The sequence below is a fragment of the Oreochromis aureus genome, linkage group 9 (assembly GCF_013358895.1).
Source record: "Oreochromis aureus strain Israel breed Guangdong linkage group 9, ZZ_aureus, whole genome shotgun sequence".
Lineage (NCBI taxonomy): Eukaryota > Metazoa > Chordata > Actinopteri > Cichliformes > Cichlidae > Oreochromis > Oreochromis aureus.
The window spans coordinates 31,340,409-31,362,763 of NC_052950.1; the positions used below are offsets into that span (position 1 = coordinate 31,340,409).

The 22,355-nt window shown below is 41.7% G+C and overlaps 1 protein-coding gene and 1 long non-coding RNA gene across 2 annotated transcripts; one reads left to right on the forward strand and one right to left on the reverse strand.

The window, feature by feature from the left end:
• Positions 1–434: 434 nt before the first annotated feature.
• Positions 435–7,637, reverse strand: LOC120441981. Its single transcript, XR_005614431.1, has 3 exons — positions 7,604–7,637; positions 6,199–6,358; positions 435–1,927 (listed from the first exon to the last, which is right to left on the reverse strand). It is a non-coding gene; the product is annotated as an uncharacterized LOC120441981 (long non-coding RNA).
• Positions 6,214–16,687, forward strand: LOC120441979 (eotaxin-like). The gene is made up of 4 exons (XM_039617657.1): positions 6,214–6,338; positions 16,194–16,326; positions 16,397–16,458; positions 16,548–16,687. Exons 1-4 carry the CDS (start codon positions 6,269–6,271, stop codon positions 16,571–16,573), a joined length of 291 nt encoding a protein of 96 aa, XP_039473591.1. The 5' UTR covers positions 6,214–6,268; the 3' UTR covers positions 16,574–16,687.
• The last annotated feature ends 5,668 nt before the right edge of the window (positions 16,688–22,355 follow it).

Here is a 22,355-nt window from a genome sequence, read left to right on the forward strand (position 1 = left end):
AGTTCCACATCACTGAAGTTGCAGCATTTTTACAAACCAATTCTGGTTCATCCGTTTCATTTAACGATCCACTTTCGCTCTTCTCATTCTGCGTCGCCGCCATGTGCGTATGTAAACATAGGCACTGCGCATGCGCGTTTCACCCATATTCTATCGCGATATTTCATTTTCCTATCGTTGCCCAAAATAACACCGGTATTACCGTGAACGGTATGATATAGCCCAGCCCTAGTTTGGACCACTTTGCAGTTATTTATTTGTAAAAAATGTTTGGAATCATGTATGATTTTAGTTCCACTTCTCACGTGTACACCACTTTGTATCAGTCTTTCACGTGGAATTCCAATAAAATTGATTCATGTTTGTGGCTGTAATGTGACAAAATGTGGGAAAGTTCAAGGAGGCCAAATACTTTTGCAAAAGACTGTAAAATAGAAAAAAATACAAAGGATTAAAAAATGTTAAAAACACAACAGTCTTTATAAATGTAGTTTGGACCCGGAAGCAAGTTTCATCAGGTCATCACTTAAAGACTGGATATCCCACCTGCTTTGGAGTTTTAATGCAGTACAGTTGTTATTATTATCCCTTGTCACATTCTGACTGTTAAAATGAATAACATTCATATATGAAATGAAATTGTTTCAAGTAAACTGTATATGGTGTTAAATAGGCCTAAACTACTGTACTCTAATGTCGGCAATAAGGGCGGTACTTCAAGAGCCATATATTTTGTGAGCTGGTACTCATTGTGATATATAGAGGACAGCAGGAGCAGAACAGACACACAGCAACAACCAACAACAACCCTGCAAGTGGACCTATTTTGGGGGGACTTGTGTATCATGTAAAGCACTGTGCAATGCTCTATGTGACAAATATTAAAAAATAAATTTCATTCGTAGAGAACAAATATTTTGTTGTCTATGAATGCCCAGCAGCCTTAAAACCCTCTGAACTCTAATGTTCACAATCCAATAAATCGATAGACTTTGAGGAGCATGAATTAGACTGGATGAGAATACAATTTTAATTTATAGACCACTCGGATGAGTTTAGTGGACTTTTCTAATCTTCAAGAATATTCTAGAAGATTAAGAATCTGAACCTGGATATAGTGGTGGGCACACCTTGGAGCTAATTTGTCCACTGAGTGTGAATATTGAATCTGTCTGTTGTGAGGACGTTTCTATTAATGCTCATAAATGTCTTTTATTTGCTCTTTACTTCAGCCTTGACACATTGCCTACTGCACACGTGAAGTTCCTTCTGACATATTCCAGATTTTGTGGTGGAAAAATTGGGAGAAATGTTTGATAGAAATCTGACTGTAACTGATAACTGTGTGCTGCATCCTGCCATTCAGGGTTTAAAGATATTGGAAAAAGTGGATCCTCTTCATTTTATACAAGACAGCACTGTTAAAGAAAACAATGAACAACATACTGTATCATAAGGGAAAACACTGACTTGTTTTTCTTTCAAAGTGTAAAATGGTTACAGAGTGAGGCACAAAACAAGCCTGATCACTGTCAAATAATTTCATGTAACATTTCAAAAGCGATTTTTTCTTTTAGTGATTTAAGGAGTTTCATGTATGTTTCCTCTTTTAAACTGGTAGGGGGTTTAGTGAGAATGATAATCAAGTCTAGAATCTAATTCCACTTTAAAGTAGATTTAACTGTGATTTTCCTTGTAATCAGACTTTTCTCAGGAAAAGTAACTCAATTTTAAACCCTTTACCTCTCAGGTCCAGCTGGTCCTAGAAAGAAACGTCCGTGTTGCATTGAGGTCCAACCTCGATATGATCACTGAGGTGCTGAGGCTGATACGACCGGCTCCCCTTACAAGTTGAAACCGATCGAGCTCTGTCTTACTTCGTTCATGGGGATAAGTCTCTGAACCAGTGGAGCCTGGAAGTGCAGACCTAACACACACACACACACACACACACACACACACACACACACACACACACAAAAGTATTTGCAGAGACAGACTGAAACTCCTCTTTGACTCTTTTTCCTCTCCAGTCATTGTGAGCAAGACGAAGGTGTGAAACACAGAGATTAGATTCTGTGGAGAAGCATCGCTGCCTTTCTGCTAAACCAGGATCTCCTTATAGTTTTTCATCATGTTGTTCATCATTTCAAAAGGCTTTCTTATGAGTTTTCTTATATTCTTTATGTTACATTTGACTCTTGCATTGGTCTTTTTAAATTGCTACCTAATGCTGGAAATGGATCAAAGCTCAGTGGATTTCTTAAATTATTTCTTAAGTTGAAGTTGTTGCAGAACTGCACATGCTTTGAAATAAACGTAATTAATATTGAACAAATATTTTCCTGCTCTTGTTTGAGCATGCCCACGAGACACACAAAATAACTCATACACTCATATCTTAATCTCCCACAATGCAACACCCCAGTGCTTTCATGCGACCTCAGATCTGTACAATCCAAGAAATCAATAGATTTGGTATTTTTACTTATTGAATGTGTGAGTACAAGAAAATAATTATTAGAATGTAATGTGTTAAATTTGTTTAGATCACAGTAATAAGGAAGGATTGGTCTGTGTTTCAGTTTGGTTTAGCTGTAGCCTGAGAGTGTGTGTAATTGTTTAGAGAGAAAGGAATTTATGGTCTGGTGTCATAAAAGGAGACAGGAAGCTACAGTTGGGGGTTGCTGATGTTGATGCTTGTACCTTTAATAAAACTTCATAATTGCCATAACTTGGAAGTAGGTTTGCAGGAGACTCTCCACCTTATCTCTAAATGTAAAACAACAAGATGTAATATGTTAACTCTGTTTCTATGTTGTGTAGAGGAATTTGGGGTAGCTTGGGTGAGAAGATTACTTTTATGACCCCCAGGAAGTCACATACACAGAGACACTGCTTTAACTGTTATGCACCCACACCTACATACAGTCACTCACGTGCACACACATACACACAGGTACGCGCATACAGTCACTCACGTGCACACACATACACACGGGTACGTGCACACACAGGCGCTCACGTGCTCGTGCACAGAGATGGGCAGTAATGCGTTACTTGTAACGTGTTACTGTAATCCGATTACTTTTTTCAAGTAACGAGTAATGTAAGGGATTACCATTGCAAAAACGGTAATTAGATTACCGTTACTTTCCCGTAGGAACGCTGCGTTACTAAAACCGTGAGTTTTTTGTGAGAATGTCTCATGATAGTGACGTAAGCGAGTGCAACGTTCGTGACAACATCTGTCTGCAGATCAACAATGGATAATATATCAAGTACGGGAGAGAGTATGAGCGTGCAGCGTTTAAAGCGTGGAAGTACTGACCTTATTTTGAGTTTGATTCCATAAAAAGTGACAAAAACATTAGCGTCCGTTGTGCGTGGGAAGAAAACTTCTTTTTACAGCGAAAAAAACCCCTTAACTTCCAAGCAAGCACCGAGTGCGCTACGACTGTAATGGGAAATTCACAGAGAAACTCGCGGATTCTTCCACTGACCGCTGCGGCACACCTGCACCAGGGCAAAAATCCGCCTACCCCAGTCCTGCTTTATAGGTGAAAATAGAGCAACTAGCCTTTGACTTTATTTATTTTCTGCTGTGTTTTACTTGCATCTATTTGAAAGAGTGAGTGTAAACACAAAAAATTATTTTATTTTATGTGCTGGAATGTGCAGAAAATAGCTTTAAATGTTAAACAAATTTCGTCCAGTCAGAGAATGTTGCATATAATTTAATTTTTGCTTGATGCATAAAGTTAAAAGATTAAAACTAATAAAACAAGTTTTAAAAAGAGACATTTCCATTTGATTACATTTTGTATGATGGATTATGCAGAAAAAGTAGAATTGGGCTGAAAGATCTATCGCTTTATTACCTATTCAGGTTGTAAATTGTGTTTTTTTAAAAGTAACTAAGTAACTAAGTAATTAATTACTTTTGAAAATAAGTAATCAGTAAAGTAATGTGATTACCTTTTTGGGGAAGTAATCAGTAATTAGCTACTGATTACTTTTTTCAAGTAACTTGACCAACACTGCTCGTGCATACACACAGACACAGAGTTTGCAGCACACCATGGGGGTTTTATGATGGGGTCACTTCTATAAAGCTGGCTGTAACTAACAATGGAGTGAAGATTTTGCAGAGGGACACCGGCCTTGCATGTCTTCCCTTCTAGAAGATGCATGCTTAAATGAAGATGAATAAAGATGAATAAAGGTTTTGTGAAATAACTACTGAGTTCCGGTGCCGTCTCTGGATGCCCGAGGAATAAAAAGAACCGGGGTGAAACTGATTTCATAACAAATGTCACTGTGTCACCCTCACCAGAGGTTTGGTGAGGGGACTTATTATTTTTATTTTAACCTGTATTTAACCAGGAAGATCCCATTGAGATTAAAAACCTCTTTTTCAAGGGAGACCTTCTACCTTGACTTTCTGCAATAAACACTTCTGGAACTATGTCCTTTGAACCAATGAGACCAGAGAAGACAGTTTTTAGCTATAATGCACAGCATCACATCTATTGAAACTAAACACAGCAGGTGAGCACAAACAGAGCACAGCAACCACAGCGACAGTATTTTAGAGTCAAATGTGAGACCATCTGTTGGAAAGTTTATGCTTGGCCTGTTGGGTCATGAACAGGGAAATGAACCCAAGTACCCCAAACAGCCATGCCCTCATATTTAAGCCCAAATAAAAGAAATTGTCACGATCCTGGGTCTTATGACCCAGTGTTTTGAGTTTAGTTTATTTGGATGTTTATATGATTAAGCTCATCAGTTTCTAGTTCTTTGTTATTAGATTCCCCTTGTGTCTTCCAACCCCTGTTAAGTCTCCCCTGCTCTTCATGTGTTTCATGTCTGTGTCTTACGTTGTCAAGTTCTGGTTGTCATGTCTGCGTCTCATTAGGTTTCCTATTTTATTTTGAAGAGATCTTGTGTTTTTATATTATGGTTTATGTTTTGAGTCCTTTGTTGTACTGTTTCTTGTTTCCCTAGGTTTCATAGGTTATCATAGGTTTAGTTCTTTGGCTTTGTAATATGGCTTCCCTGTGTTCCATGTTGTGTCTACTGTGACCTTTTTGTACCATGTTTCAGGTTCCTATGTTCTGTCTCCCCAGTTGCTGTTAAGTTTGCATGTCTAGAGTTCAGTCAGTGTGTTTCCTGCTTTACTTTGAAGGTCCGTGTTTCATGTGAGTGATTCTAGTTTTACTTCCCTTGTCTCGTCCAGCCTGATTACTCCCAGCTGTGCTCTCCTTCTGTGTCTCATTCCCTCGTTACCCCTCTGTGTATTTAAGCCCTGTGTTTCTCTTTGTCAGTGTCGTAGTCTCCCTCATGGCTGTGTTTTCCTGTGTGTCAGTTTATCCATGTCCCAGATTAGTTTTGTTTTGTTATGGTTTTCATGCCACTCTGCAACAAAGCAGCTTTTGAGTTTAATTCCTGCGTGGTGAGTTTTGCGTTTGGGTCCTTCTCCTGCCTGCACACAGCCGAAACATGACAGAAATGGGATAGCTAATGCAGCTATGAGGGGGGAAATTAGCAACGCATACACAAACCATTTTACATGTGATGTATTTAGTCTGTGTTAGAAACTGTTGTTCTTTGCATGTGGGAGTTGGAAGATTAAGACCTTGACATGATCACATTTCTGTCACACATTTCCTCCAGAGCAGAGTGTGAAACTTATCTGATCATTTGCCAAAAATAAAATAACCATTAACCAGTAAAAGTGAGTTCTTTTGAGTTTTCAGGGGAGGAACAGCTTGATGCAAACAAGAAACAATTCAATTTAAATTACAAGCAACAGTTTAAGTTGTGGGAATTTATACGAAAAAGTAAGCAGCATAAAAGTCAGCCAGTCATGCAAATGTTAATAGATGTACATCTAGGCTGTTAAGGGGCATCATGAGTCACTGAAAAACAGAAGTCAGTGGGTGATTTAGATTAATTAAACATGACAATGCACAAACCGTTGGCATCAATCATCAGGCTCTAAACCATATTTGAGTGTATTTGAACTTTGTGTATGTCAGGCTGCTTCTCAGAAAGCTCTCAGTGAGGTGTTAGGTTGAAATACTGAAGTCTCCCTGATAAGAGGCGGAGGTGTGATATGCCACTCCACACACAAAAAATACAGACTTATAAAAACACCTCATCAGTTATGCCTGCATGTGTTCCTGCACTTACCAATAAATAACCAAACACGAATCAACTCGTAGATTTTAACTCTGATCAGTGAGCCAGACCACCGGTGAAAATGTCTGTGAAGATCCTCTCCATCACTCTCCTCCTGCTCTCGGTGTGTGTGTGCTGCCACTCCTCTGAAGGTAACTGTGCTCTTACTTTTCTAAAGAGAAGAGAAAAAAAAGAGATAAAACAGATAAATTGATCACAGCAGTTACTATTTCCAACAATGGCTTCTACCTGTTTGTGAATAATGTGCACTTATGATATTTTTGTGTTTTATTGAGCAGGACCACTGTGTAAAGACCACAAACCTTTACATCAGTCATATTCTGGTATCTGCTCAGTCTATAATTGTAACATTTTTTTCCAGCATTTACTCGACTTCTACCCACAAAACTCCAGACACCCTGGAAGCTGTTTTCTGTGCTAAGTTTTGTTAGTCAGTGATGGCATTTTAAAAGGCATCCTTTACGTCTACATTTAGAAGAAGTCTTGGAGATTTTTTTTTTTAAGTACAACATTCACCTGATTTTTTGTGTTCGATTGCTGGACTGATTGACAGCCACACCATATCCATTCACGCTATACTGCTTACTATTAACAATGTTTATACTATTTATGTTTATCTACATGCAAACTTTTGTTTTCTGTCACTTATGGGCTTATGTCTCATGCTGCGTTGCATGCCAGGCATATGTTGTAAGACACTTAAACTATCATAACTGCCAACTTATTAGTGTAGCACAGTGGGTTCAGTGGTTTCCTTCAAACAAATTCACTCTGTAAGTAAATCTCACTGCTTTAAACAGTTGATATATTAATCATTGCTAATGAATGTAGCTTAATGTTGGTCTTTATTCTCATCCTCTGGAAAGTAAACCAACATGTTTTCTTTGCAAATAATAACAAAAAAAGCAACTTAAGACAGCAGATATGTTGCACACTTGGACAAATGACACTTCCAGGCGTGCATGAGTTCAGAATTGTTCTGTTTACTTGCTCATTTGCAACTGCAAATACAAAACACAAGCACTTCAGTTAGCGTAGCTGCACTCTGCAGGCTATCTGTGCAATAAAACACACAGGACAACTTTTACACATAACTACTGAACCTGTCTTAACAGAGCACTCATTTACTCAGTATTTTCCTACCAATGTTCATATTACAATATTCTGCACATTCGCATACTCCTCCAACTAGTATTGTTGCGCATAGAGACTGCCCTCTCGATCCCCTTATTAATCATTAGCGATGTGATATTCCGTTTAACACCAGTTCAGGTACATCATGTAAATCACAAACTCCGTCATTAGCGTTGTGTTCCATTAATGACAGTACCTTACTCTAATACATTTCTCATACGTCAACATCATTCCATTTATACATCACATCACTTGTGCTCACCTGCAAATACAAAACACAAGCACTTCAGTTAGCGTAGCTGCACTCTGCAGGCTATCTGTGCAATAAAACACACAGGACCCCAAAGCTGCCCGATTCAGTGCCTGCGTGAGCACCACCCGTGGGAATCATCATTGACCAGAATATTCTAGCTGGATTGCCAGTGAGCACAGTATGTACAGAAATAGTAATAAAGAATTGAATGCATAACGTGACAATGATAAGAATGCATGAAATTATGGAGAGGGGGGGGGCAATATCTATTACAATACTTCCATCTGTGTCCACCCATTACATGAGTCCCACACTCTCCCCTCCAAAATGAATGTCGTCCCGACATTAGAGATTTCCCAGAATACATGTCTTCAACAGAAGGTCACAGCAGTAGCTTCACTGGGAGTCAGCCTCTAACGATACTTTCTGTCCGGTAACAGTGTTTGGCATGACATACATCTCCCCCTTTATGTCATGTACCAGCAACAGACACTACTGGCCAGGCAATGTCTGTAAAGTCTCTCCGCCACTCAGGCGTGCTCTGTATCAGACTGAAGGTGTAGACCTAACACTCTACCATGTAACTTTTACACAGACACACATTTACTGCTGTATATCCCACATACAAGCCAGTATCTCTCTATGTGTAGCTAGTCTGGTTCTGGTACTCCCTGTTTAACTCATGTGAACTATTAAACTAATATATGCAGTCGTTGCTCTGTCAAATTTGCTCTTTTTAACATTTGCTACTGTGAACACGTCCCTTTCTGTTTAAACTGTCACCACAGTAAACTCAACATGTGACAATGAACTTAGTTTTTTTTTTTTTTTTAGCTGTGGACATCATTTGTGTCTGTTTATGACTGACGGCTGACCTAAGGTGTCATACGTGAGTGTCTTGGGTGGATTTCTGCATCGAAAAGGATACTTTCTTGTGGGAACTGGCTGTGAGTTGGGCTCTCCCTCGTCTTCTTCATCAGATGACGACACCTGTTCTTGACTTCTTCCGTTCTCCTCCCCAGACAGCTCACTTCGCCCTGCCTCCTCCTCCTCTGCACTTGACTCCAGTCCACCTTTCTCACCCTCGTCTAGGCACTCGCTGCTGACACCACCACTTGACAGTTCTCTGTTAGCTTCTTCTGGCTGGAACTCCTCTGCCTCTGCCCTCAGCTGACTTCTGATCTGGGTGGGTGATTCTGCAGATTGTGTGGTGATAATTCCCCAGTCACCCTCATCCTCTGAACTGCTGTCGTGGTCACTCTCCTGCTGCTTTTCTTGGGTCTTTCCTTTTCTTTGTTGTTTGGCATCCTCCTTCCCATTCTTGTTTTTCTCCAACTTGTCCTCCTGAACGGGGAGAAAGTCACAGGGCAGTAGGAGGTTCCTGTGCAGAACTCTCACTTTTCCTGGTCCTCTCTCTGGCTGTACGGCATAGACAGGGCTATCTTTGTGCTTTCTTTCTAACACAACATGCACTCGCTCCTCCCAGTAAGACCTTAGCTTTCCAGACCCACCCCGGTCTCTGAAGTTCCGTACTAGCACTCGACATCCCGGTTGCAGTTCTACTCCATGAGCCTTCCGATCGTACTGCCTTTTCGCTCTGTTCCTCTCTTTCTGAGCTGTTTCTGATGCCAATCTGTATGCCTCTTGCATCCTACTTCTCCACTTACGGACATAATCACTGTGAGAAGTACTCTGGTCACCTGGAGCCAGGCCAAACATGATGTCCACTGGTAGGCGGGGGTTTCTGCCATAGAGAAGATAATATGGGGCATATACTGTTGCTTCACTGCGTGTGCAGTTATACGCATGCACCACTTTGCTCAAGGAGTTTTTCCAGTCTGCCTTGGCTTCCTCTGCCAGGCTCCTCAACATGGAAAGGAGTGTCCGATTAAATCTCTCCACCTGACCGTTCCCTGCTACATGGTAAGGTGTTGGATTCCACAGTACCTTTCCAGGGCGGCAAACAGGTGGTTTTCAAACTCCTTTCCCTGATCATGATGTAACTGGGCAGGGAATCCAAATTTGAGCACAAAATCTCCAAAAACCTTTTCTGCTGCTGTTCTTGCTGACTTGTTGGTGCATGCGTATGCCTGTGCAAACCGGGTGAAATGATCCATCACGACTAGAATGTACTCATATCCTCCTTTACAACTCTCCAGATGCAGGAAGTCTATTGAGACCATCTCAAAAGGGTATGTGGTGACAATGTTGACCAACGGTGCTCTAGTTGGTTTGCCTGGACGTTTCCGTTTCAAGCAACTGCACACCTTGGTCACATAATGTTCCACATGTCTTTGCATATGTGGCCAATAGAATCGATCACGGACCAAGGCGAGTGTCCGCTCCACTCCGAGATGTCCCATCTCCTCATGGAGCTCCTTGTACACCAGCTGATGGAATTTTGTGGGTAACACTAGCTGAGCTCGAGCAGCGGATTTCCTGTACAGGATGTTGTCTTTGTCAAGGTACAGCTTACTCTTTTCCCGGCTTAGAACCGAAGTGTCTTCACCCCTGTCTCTTCCTCTCCGAGGAGGCCATTGTCCTGTCATAACATATTCTCGCACCCTGCCAATGACTGGATCATCCTCCTGTGCTTTCTTTAGTGTCTCTTTGGAGATCTGTGTCACTGGGGCCATTACTCGTTCATGCTCTACATCAGCACATGCTGTGGTTATGGTAGCTCGACACATCCATGGCTCATGTTCATGGAATTTCAGCTGAAGCGCCTGTGTCGCAGGTGTGATTACCTCTGGTTTCATTTCCTGTGAGCATGTGCGCATGTACTCCTCCATGTCTAGTGGCATCCGCGATAACCCGTCAGCATCGCCATTAGCCCTTCCCGGCCGATACTTGATTGAGAAGTTAAAATCGGCTAGCTCAGCAACCCACCGGTGTGTTGTAGCATTTAGCTTTGCTGTAGTCAGGACATAGGTCAACGGATTGTTGTCCGTATACACTGTGAAAGAAGGTGCGTAATACAGATACTCCCGAAATCTCTCACAGATTGCCCACTTCATTGCTAGAAACTCTAGTTTTCCAGAGTGGAGGTGGTAGTTAGTTTCTGGAGCTGTTAGAGTTCTCGACCCATACCCAATGACAACCAGTTTGCCCTGCTGTCTCTGGTACAGGACTGCACCAAGCCCTTCTTGAGAGGCATCACAGTGCAGCACAAATGGTCTTTCGAAGTCAGGGTATGCCAGGAGTGGTGGACTCAGCAGGTGTTCTATAAGCTGGCATAGCACTGCCTGGTGTTGTTCCGTCCATGTGATTGGCTGGCTTGAGTGGAGTTGGTCTGATTTCTTCCGCTGTCCTTTGTGCCTGATTACCGTTGATCTTCTGTCAGTAATCACTTGAATCTTTCCGGTCGACAGCAGCTGGTATAGTGGCTTGGCAGTGCGTGAGAAGTTTGGAATGTAGGGGCGGTAGTATGACAGGAAACCTAGCATTTTCCTTAGGCCTCCCACAGTCTCAGGTTTGCGGTTCTTTAATGCTTGAACTGGTGCCAATTCAGCAGGGTCCATGCAGTAGCCATCTTTGGATACAATCTTTCCCAGGAATTTCACCTTGTCCTTGAACACTTCACACTTTTTGGGGGTTAACTTCACCCCGTGCGCTTGATAGCGGCGCAGGACCTCCCTCAGATCACGCAGGTGGTCCTCAAATGATCTGCTGTGGACCAAATTGTCATCCAGATATGGCTGAGATATTTCATCCCTCAAGCCTGCTAGGCACTCTTCCATACTGCGCTGGAACTCTGCTGGAGCCGAGGACAAACCAAAGGGGATCCTTACCCACTCATATAAGCCCCAAGGTGTGATAAAGGCTGTGAGGGGTCTGCTACTTTCCTCCAGGAAACCCTGGTGGTACGCCTTGCCCTGGTCCAACACTGAGAACCATGCACTCCCAGTCAGGCTGTTTAACATGTCTTGAACACGAGGGATGGGGTGACGGTCAGGAATGGATTTCCGGTTCAACTCACGGTAATCCACGCAGAGACGCAGACTTCCATCCTTCTTGCGCACGCAGACAATGGGTGATGAGTAGGGGGATCGGGATTTCTGAATCCATCCTCTGTTCAACAGGTCCTCCAAATACTCCTTCACCTCCTTGTGGAGTGGCTTGGGGACTGAGATGTATGTGCGTCTTACTGGGGTTGTGTCATTCAATCTGATCTTTAACTTCAGGGAGGGATGCATCCCACATCGCTCTCATCTTTTGAAAATACAGCACACTCTTCACGCAGGACTTGTCTCACCTGCTCCTGCTGATCTGGGGTCAGGTGATCAACCGACACAGGTGGGTCCCATAAATCTTGGCTGCAACTGCTCACCTCTTCATACTCCCCTTTGTGCTGTTCTGGGGCGCTGACGGTGCTCCCTGTGTTTTCACTAGCACACGTCAACTTGCCCGTGTTTTCAGCACTTACTGGTCTTACGTCTACTGGGTAAATAGCCTTCACTTGCTGTAGTCGTCCCAACACTGCATGAGGGAGAAGGGTGATGTCATGGCTGCCGCCATTCGTGACCGGAATAACCACCCTGGACCGGGTTCCCCTCTGCAGGCCAATGACAGTTTCATTCAGGTTAACCCCCTCTGGTAGTTTTGAAATGTCCTCTGGTTCAAAAAGAACCTCCTGTTTCAGGGGGAGGGGACCTGTCCTCACACTGCACTTAACCTCCCTGCTTTGTCCAGCTGGAATCACTATCTTTTGTCTCCCAACTTTCACCACACCCTCCTCATCATTTTTGTGGCAGTGCTGCACGATTTTAATTAGCACTTCTGCTTTCTTACAATCAATTGAGAAGGCTTCCTTTACCACAGCAGGTGTAACGTCTGGATGCTGCTCCATTCCATCCTTTACAAAATGCTCAATCACATTATAGCCAATGATAGGTGGCTCTGCTACTCCTGGCTCTTTTGAGACAAGCACGGGGACAACTAACTCTGGCTGTGGATCTCTAGTTGACCCCAGTCTAAATTTTAGCTCAACCCAACCTGCGAAGGGTATGGGTGTTTGGTTCGCTGCTTTGCCCACCAGAGCCTCATCCTCACCTAGGAGTTCACTTGTGCTTCTCAGTTGGATATGTGGAAAGCAGGACTTCCTCCAGTTCTCATTAATGATAGTCACCTGTGAACCTGTATCCCACAATGCTTGTGTTTCTACCCCTTCAAAGAAACAATCCACCATACACTTCTTCCCGATCGGGGCTCTCAGCTTAGCCTGACAGCGTAGTGAGAGATGACTGGCATACGTGGTACCCACAGTCTCTTTAGCCTTGCCACTCTGCTCTAATTCTGCCTCCAGCTGTCTTATTCGATTCCAAAGCAGTTCATGCAACTTGTCATCTGCTTCAGCATGGATGGGAATTAATGATTTGGGAGGGGCAATGGTCTGGATTGCCGCTTGAGTGCCCTCCGATCTTTCTGCTGCCCCCCTTCGCCCTCTACAGCCTCTGGAGAGGTGTCCTGGCTGGCCACACTTGAAGCAGTGTTCACACCCATCATTGGTTCCCTGCTCCTGGCATGCCTTACATCCCCTCCTCCCACTGGTTCTCAGTGGGCGAGTGGGGCCTTGAGGGGTGGTGATGCTCCTCCTTAATTCAGCCATCTCTTCTCTCAGCAGCCTGACCGTTTCATGCAGCCCTGACTCTCGGGAAGCAGCTACAACAGGTGTTCTGCGGCTCTTGGGTTTCACCACTTCAGCTGATTGCTCTTGAGTCCCCAACCTAGTTTCGGCTACACCCAGACCCAATTGACTGGCTGGCCTTTCCGTCTGGAGTTCATTTACTTTTACAGATTTGCTGCCTGTAGTTTTCTTTTGCTTCAATTGCCTTTCTGATTCAACACTAGCTGCTTCATTCATCTTATCAATGAGGGTTTCATCTGTCACCCGAGGGTCATCCAGATAGGACTTGAGCTGAAACTTGATAGGGTCACTCAGTAGCCCAGTACTGACCGACCTCAAGAATTTCTTCTGGATGAGCTCAGGGCTGTATTGTTCATCGGACCCTGTGTCTTCCGATGCCAGCAGCAGCCTCTTTTAACTCAATTGCTCTGAAGAGGAAGTTTTGGGGAGACTCACGGCTGTCTTGTGTGACGTTCACTAGTCTGTGATACAAATCTGTGGTGCTGTCTTCTTTAAAATGCCCCTTTAATATGGCCTTCAATTGCGGGAGGGTGAGGTCACGTTTTATCTCAAGCATGTCTCTAAGACTCAAACCTGGGCTGACAGACTTCACCACAGCCTCTATAACCTCCGCTTCACTGTGTCCTTTGTTCAGACCTCTGTCAATCTGATGCATCAGGTTGGTGTATGAGAGTCTGTCCTTTTGGCCCTTCTCCCCAATTTGACCACAGATCTTGAATTCCCTCCTTATCGTCACTTCCGAAAGGCGGTTGGCTGCGACAGGAAACACATGTTGTGGGGTGGTTGGCTGACTTGGTGGTGTCCTCTCCACCCTTTCACTCAGCCTCCTAATTTCTTCCTGCAGCGCTTCGCTGTTTCTCTGGAGCTGTGCGTATCTCTCTGCTAAATTAACTTCTTCCCTTGTTTCCTGAGTTCCCTGTGGCGAGCTTGTTGTATTTCCTCCACTTTCTGTGTTTCTGGTGCCCCCTATCGCTGGGTCGACACTTTCTAACATTTTCTTTAGATAGTAGAGTGCAACATCCTGCTCTTCATCATTAATAACCTTGTCCATAGATTCTGTAATTAATTTTATTAACGCTCGTCTTGTTGTGACATTTCCACTAGGGATTTTAGCTTCAGCACACACCTCTTTGAGTTGGTCGAGTTGTAGGTTCCAGAGTGTTTGGGACACAGTCTCTGCCAGCTCCTCGAGGTCCATCGTGGTTGCTGTAGCCACGCCCCTTCCTTATTTTCATCACGCTGGACACAACGTTAATAATCCCAGCGGTGCCTCCAATATTTGTTGCACACTTGGACAAATGACACTTCCAGGCGTGCATGAGTTCAGAATTGTTCTGTTTACTTGCTCATTTGCAACTGCAAATACAAAACACAAGCACTTCAGTTAGCGTAGCTGCACTCTGCAGGCTATCTGTGCAATAAAACACACAGGACAACTTTTACACATAACTACTGAACCTGTCTTAACAGAGCACTCATTTACTCAGTATTTTCCTACCAATGTTCATATTACAATATTCTGCACATTCGCATACTCCTCCAACTAGTATTGTTGCGCATAGAGACTGCCCTCTCGATCCCCTTATTAATCATTAGCGATGTGATATTCCGTTTAACACCAGTTCAGGTACATCATGTAAATCACAAACTCCGTCATTAGCGTTGTGTTCCATTAATGACAGTACCTTACTCTAATACATTTCTCATACGTCAACATCATTCCATTTATACATCACATCACTTGTGCTCACCTGCAAATACAAAACACAAGCACTTCAGTTAGCGTAGCTGCACTCTGCAGGCTATCTGTGCAATAAAACACACAGGACCCCAAAGCTGCCCGATTCAGTGCCTGCGTGAGCACCACCCGTGGGAATCATCATTGACCAGAATATTCTAGCTGGATTGCCAGTGAGCACAGTATGTACAGAAATAGTAATAAAGAATTGAATGCATAACGTGACAATGATAAGAATGCATGAAATTATGGAGGGGGGGGGGGGCAATATCTATTACAATACTTCCATCTGTGTCCACCCATTACATGAGTCCCACAGATATCTTCTTCAGACCATGAAGACGATGTTTCCCAACCGTTCATATTTCTATTTGATTCAATTTGTTTAAGAAAATAAATAAATATAAGTAAAAATTCATCCTTGCAAACTTCCGGGAACCAGATGATATCTCCAAATGTTGGATCAAGTCTCGCCTCTGTTAAAATATATTTATGGAAACGTTCTGAGTGATCCTGATAACAGCACAAAGCAAACAGTGACGTACCGTCTATTATAAACATAAGAATATTGAGAATATGTTCTCTATCATACCAAGACTATGTCTCCACTCAGTTACATATTCCATATATACAGGGTATGACTCCCCTTTGGTCACGGCACGTGGATATTTCAAAGTAACCCACCTTTCTCTATCATATCGAGACTATCTGTTCAGCTTCAGGCTGCTTGGAGACAAGTTCTGATCAAACCATCACTGATTTCATGTCTATGCAGATATTGTATAGGTATGCTGCGGAGCATGGCCAGGCTAGCTGGAGTTTCTTTAAGAAATATCCACGTGCTGCACAAATGGGAGCATGTCATATGCTTTTTGAATCAGAGACATTTGAAGATAGAAACATTCTTTAAAATCTGTGGCAGAGCTCTGCAACAGCTAAACTTAATTCTGGGCCAAAGTTGGATTGGTTTTCATTCATTTTTTCTTTGAATCCCAACGACTATAAAAATCAAAGTTAACTAACATAATGCCAAAAGTGCCCAAAAAGTATTTGAGGGCCCCCAAGTGGTGAGAACATTGATTTATTGCACTTACTTGTTGATTGATTTGCACAAAAATGCCTGTTCACTGTAACATAATTTCAGGTCACATATTAAAAGTCATCCTCTGTTTAGTGATGTAAGACAAATCAGTTTTTAACCTTCTATCACTCAGATACTCATGGTCGTGGACCTGGAAGTAAACCACCGTGCTGTGTTGACGTCACCAAAGACAATATGAGCGCTGACGTGGTGGGACAAACATATCGTGAGCTGGCTGCAAGGCATCACTGTGTGAAGGCTATAATGTAAGTCAGGACTTGTTGTCCTACATACAAACATATACAATCTCTATAATTTTCTGTCTTTTATTTCCAGTTTCAACACAAAAAATGGAGAACAACTTTGTGCTGATCCAGACGCTCAGTGGGTCAAAGATCGTAAGTCATGCTAAAAGAAACACACACAGAAAGTGTAAAGTATTTACAGAGAAAACTGAAGCTCCTGCTTGTCTGTTTTTCCTCTCTAGTCACTGCCAAAATGAAGAAGGTGTGAAGCCTGTCTGCTGCATCAGTATTTCCAGTATTTCCATCACCTTTAACCTCCTGAAAGACCTGAACTCTTTCATGGCATGCATTTTTTATTTCTCTTTCATATTTGGGCATATTAGGACCCGATAATTGTAAAAACATAGAATTACCAGATATTTCATTTTACCTGATTTTTGTTTCTAAGAAAAATGAGAGCCGCATATGAGGATATTCGTTTAAAATTTTGATCGAACAGCTGCAGTACAATGTCCTTGTAAGTAGACTTGTAGTCAAGACCGCCTAATCCGAGACCAAGACAAGACCAAGACCAGAGGGTTTCGAGACCAAGACCAAGACCAAGTTGAGACGAGACCAAGACCGAAACCAAGTCGAGACGAGACCAAGACCAAGACCGAGACAAAAAAAGTCTTTAAACTGCAGCCAGATGCTGCTACGTTTACAGGTGTCAGGCATATTTATGTGTTTTTGCTTTTGCACAGCCCTCCTCACCGCTGTCTACTGTCTCACTCACTTACTGAGAGGACAGACGGATGCTCCACTTGACTGTTGCGTCTCTCACCCTCTCTGTTTTTCACATAATGATATTATCCTATATCCTCGCATGTGATTGGCCACAATATGGAGGGATTGGAGCATAGCTGAGCCACTGTGTGAGAGCTGAGCAGCGAAAGGAAATTAAGTGAGGGTAGAAATGACTAAGATTAATAGGCTCTGTTTTGAGTTTTGTTCAATAAAGAATGACTTCATGTAGGAAAAAAATAAATATCACATATGTAGGACACCTTAAACTAGTTTTTAATTAAGCAGCAAGGCAGAACAAAATCAGGGCTGTATCAAGACACAGGGACTAAACCCCAATTCAACCAGACCCAGAACTGATCCAGAATTAAAACAGGACTACAACAGTTCAAAATCAGGACTACTTAGGACTTAACCAAGACAGAACCATAATCAAAACTACATGATACTAGCACTAAAAATCATCATAGACCTGCACTACACTTATTTTTTAATTCTACCAAAGTACACTATTTAGATTCAGAAAAGTTTATATAATTATTCAGCCTTCATAAGCCTGCATAACTTAATGAATATAGAATTTGAAAAGTAACAAATGGTATCTAAAAAGTTACACTAGGCACTAGATACATGTTCTGGTGAGTTTTGGTAAACAACCATTTGACTAACATGTGTGTCTCACCTGCTCTTGTTCCATCTCTGTTCTGTCCTCATTCTCCTCTCTCTCTCCCTCTCTGTTCCTCTCTCTCCCTCTTTGTGCTGACAATCAAGCCAAACACCAACATCATCAAATATACAGTGGAAACCAGATATTTACATACTCTTCAGATAAAAAACACAAACACTTTTTTAATTGTAACATCAAATCAGACTAAATGTTTATTTTTTTTTAGATTGATAAATATAAAAAACATATTTGTTAACTCTTGTATTTTGTATTCCAAATTGAGCCACACTTATGGAGCTCCACGATTCTTTTCCTGGTGTTTTGGTTGATATCTCTTGATTTTTCCCATTTCAAAGAAACAGGCTCGGTGTTTTGCCTTATATGCATCCACAGGTGTGCCACCAATTTACTCACATGGACTCTACTAACCTATCAGAAGCTTCTTCAGCTCAGAATGGAATCGTCTGGAGTTTTCTTATTAATTAACAATAAACTTGTATATGTACTCCTAAATTTGATGAAAGTGATTAAAATAGACAGCTCCCTCTTTTTATTCTGACATTTAACTAATTCAAAAGATATTTAAACATTTATTTATCTAAAACAAAACAAGTTTACTCTAAATTGATGTTTAACAGTAAAAAAAAAAGGTTTTATGTTTTCTCCCTAAAGTGTATGTAAACATCTGGTTTCATCTGTGAATATACTGCTGTGTATTGGAATTCCTCTTGTTTTGCATAGAAATATACTGAACAACATACAAAGTATAATATATAAAATGACATCTGAGTTTTTTCTTTAAAAGAAGCTCCTTATGTCCATTATTGTGTACATCAGTACACAATTGAAACCGATTTAGAGAGTTTGTTTAGCCGTGGAGGGTAAGAACTGAAAATATGAAATGTAAGCTAAGACTTTCTAAAAGATCAGCATTGTCGTTCGGCTTTTTATTTATCCATTTGTTGATTCACTCGAAGAGCGAGTAACGCAACCAAGTGATCAGTTTGACATCACTCTTTTGTGATACACCGTCATATTTACATTATTTGTACAGTACGAATGATTTGCTTTGGTACCTGGTCAAACTTAAGCTCTCCTCTGTCTGCAGCAAACTCGCAGGCAGCAGCTTCTCCCCCCTCGCTCACATGGTGCTGTGCTCAGTCGCCTAGTGTCTGAGCTCGGATCATACCAAAATTAGGGGGAATTTACAACAGTGCGCTCTGTGCTTCGTGTGTTGTTTTTGTTTTATACAGTTGTCAGTCAGGCATCTAACTAACAAATTACACTCCAAAAGACCCCATGCTTCTGAAAACATGACCCGGGCTTAAGCCCTAACCTTTCTCGGAGACGAAATGCCGGTGTTGTGCCAAAAACTGATTTCCAATGTTTCCGTGTATTTTTTATGTGTAATATCTTTACGTATGTTGGTAAATAGACTTCGGTTACATATAGAAGGGGTTATATATAGAATTACAAAATTATCTGTTTTTTCAAGTATCTTTACAACTCTGTGTTATTGTACTTACATTATAACCAATCCGGTCCTTTATCCCCACTTAAAATATTTTTACAGAACTATTGTAATATTTGCTGCCATTTCTGCTGTCCTCTTGACCAACTTACTCTTACGAAAGACCTTTTTAATGTTAATGAGATTTTTTTAACTGCATAAATAAAGGTTATATAAAAGTTGCTGCCAAAAACTGATTGCGCCTTGTACCTTGTTACACGAATGTTGTTTGTTGCTCAATATGACTTTGTGTCATCCATGACGGATGCATTTGACATATGTTTCACATATTATAGCCTAACAAGTTACTTATAGCAGTTTAAATACGAGCAATCAGTTTTTGGCAAATACCGGAAATCAGTTTTTGGCAGACAATCACTTTTTGGCACCACACCGGTTTGGAAGCACGTAGCGAGGCTCCAAATGCTCAACCAGACCAGAGGTCTCGCACGCCACTGCCGCTCTATCACGTGACGCATATTCCTCCGACGTGCTAAGGTTATGAGCTGGGTCAGGCCATGTCGCAAGTTTTGTGAGGTGCTTTTGTGATAATTAATGAATCGGATTCCTTTTTTTATTTTTCTCCGATATCCGATCCAGTAGTTTAGGTCAGTATCGGACCGATATCGATACGTAATATCGGATTGGTCCATCTCTAGTTTGGACTTGCTGTCATCAGCCATAATAAAGGCTCGCTTTTGGTTTAAAGTCCAGTTTCATCTTCTCGCCTGTGTCTGCTCCTGGGTCCTCACACACCTACACACGGTCTGCCCCCCCAAACTGTGACACTTATATGTATGTGTTATGAAAGTGTGAGGAATGTGGATGTCTAGTTTGTGGAATAAAATTGAGGCCAGAAGGGGACAGAGGGGGGATGCCTCCCCTGCACCCTGGTGACACAGCTGCACCCCAAGGCCCTACATGTGTGCATCGTTGTGGTAGAACGGGTAGAGGGAGGCAGTTGGGGATGGGGAGGGAAGTTGCTTGAATCCACACCAGACTCACACAAAATCTCCTTATGCATTCCCAGAATCTGATTCCCTTGGTGTTTTCAGTTGAGCCTAATAATCCAGTATTATGCACATTTATTTGAGTTAAGTTTGCCCCATAGAGGTCCTGAGATGGATTGGCATGGGTTGGTGGCCCCGGCTACTTTCCTGCACCTCATAGATTGGGTTCTGCGTTCGCATGCTGCATATACCACCACATACCTGGATTTTCCCATCATCCACAGTAACACCTGGGCATGTACAACAGACCACAGTGCTGGAGTCCCTGAGGTAGATGGGGCTCATGGTCAACACAAAGAAATGTGCAGTTGGGCGGAGACAGGTACAGTATCCGAGGTACAGGGATGGGAATCGAGAACCAGTTCTTGTAGAGAACCAGTAAGTAGTCCAGTTCCTTTGTGTTCATACCTAAATGCTAACAAAAACATCTTATTTGTGTCTTTAATAAGATAGTGATTTGTGTTGGTATGTGGGACTGTAGCCTTAGGTTTATATAGTTAAATGCTAATTATATGATGTGCATTTCAGGACATTTTACAGAGTAAAAGTAATGTAACAAGTAGTGTAACAAATTACTTTCTCTTGGGAGTAATCAAGTAAATGTTTTTATTAATATGATAATCATAAATATACTTATAGAAATATTAAAATTAATCTGTCATTTAGCAGTCGTACTGAAGAGTTAGACACTCAGACCATCAAATTAAGAAACATGTCTCTTACAAACCCATTTCCTACTAAATAAACAGGAAATGATCTTTTATGGTTGTCTTATCTTTGGTTTGACTATTTCTTGAAGTGTAGTTTAAACAGGAAGTAACATAAACTCAAATATGTATTACCATATCAGATAAAGAATGCAACTTAGCAAAAAGTGGAAAAGTTTGTGGGAACAAGCAAAATAAAAAGAAAGGGGAATGGGACAAAGCAAGTTTCACAATCATTTAGACTGATTATGTTGAAAGACTTTTAAGGCAGGTATGTGCACGAAACATTCATCTTGCTGCAAAAAAATTAGAAAATGGGAAAGAAAGCAATACCACTACCAGGGAAACTGCACCCCAGGAAATGTGACTTTAAACAACCTCTAATTACTCCAGTTAATAAAAAGCCACTAAGATTTGTATGAAGTAGTAATAGATGAGGTAGTAACACAAAGTTTCACTTAATTACCAGTTAACAATATAAAACCTAACTTAGCCTACAGTTCCACACACCAGCACCAATCCCTACCCTGATGAGGACTCACATAGGATTGTTTGGTTTTGGTTTTTAAGGCAGGTATGTACACTAAACCATGTTCTTGCTGCAAGGAACAAAAATGGGAAAGAAAGCAATAGCACTACCAGGGAAACTGCACCCCAGGAAATGTGGCTTTAAACCAGTGGTTCTGAAAGTGTGTAGCCAGAGTTCTAACAGGTGTGCAAGTTACCTGGCAGAAAACTCATGCAGAACTAATGTTTAACATCAGAACCACTTTTTCGCAGCAGTTACATTAACAATAGATGGGGCGTGAAAAAATTTCTTCCTGCCATGTGGGGGATTATGTAAAAAGTTTGAAAACCACTGCTTAAACAATTTCTAATTTTTCCAGTTAATAAAAAGCCACAAAGATTTATATGAAGCAGTAATATATAAGGTAATAAAACTAAGTTTCACTTAATTACCAGTTAACAATATAAACCTAACTTAGCCTACAGTTCCACACACCAGCACCAATCCCTACCCTGATGAGGACTCACATAGGATTGTTTGTTTATTTACTTATGAACACAAAGCTGACAACAAAAAATAAAGTTAAGTTCCTTCTAGGAGTATAAACAGGCAGAACCCAAGGCTGCACGACTGACTGTTCATCACTGCCTTTGTTACCTGTTGAAGCTCAGTGGCTAGCATGCTCTCAACTTCTTAGCTAGCTTTGTGTTAGCATGCTGTCTGTGCAGATGCTTGCAAAGAGGCTAAGTTATGTTAGCAATATAATGCCGTTTTTCTCTGTTTTCCATCATACTCGTGTGCTTTTGTGTGATAAAAATAAAGGTAATGTCCATGTCTGTATTCTTCAAAAGCTGTATCACTGTAC

What these genes read in the sequence shown, in the direction of transcription:
- LOC120441979 (XM_039617657.1), top strand. Translation starts at nt 6,269, where the DNA reads ATGTCTGTGAAGATCCTCTCCATCACTCTCCTCCTGCTCTCGGTGTGT. An exon ending in CACTGTGTGAAGGCTATAAT is followed by an intron (nt 16,327 to 16,396) that starts GTAAGTCAGGAC and finishes TTTTATTTCCAG; the next exon opens with TTTCAACACAAAAAATGGAG. An exon ending in CGCTCAGTGGGTCAAAGATC is followed by an intron (nt 16,459 to 16,547) that starts GTAAGTCATGCT and finishes TTTCCTCTCTAG; the next exon opens with TCACTGCCAAAATGAAGAAG.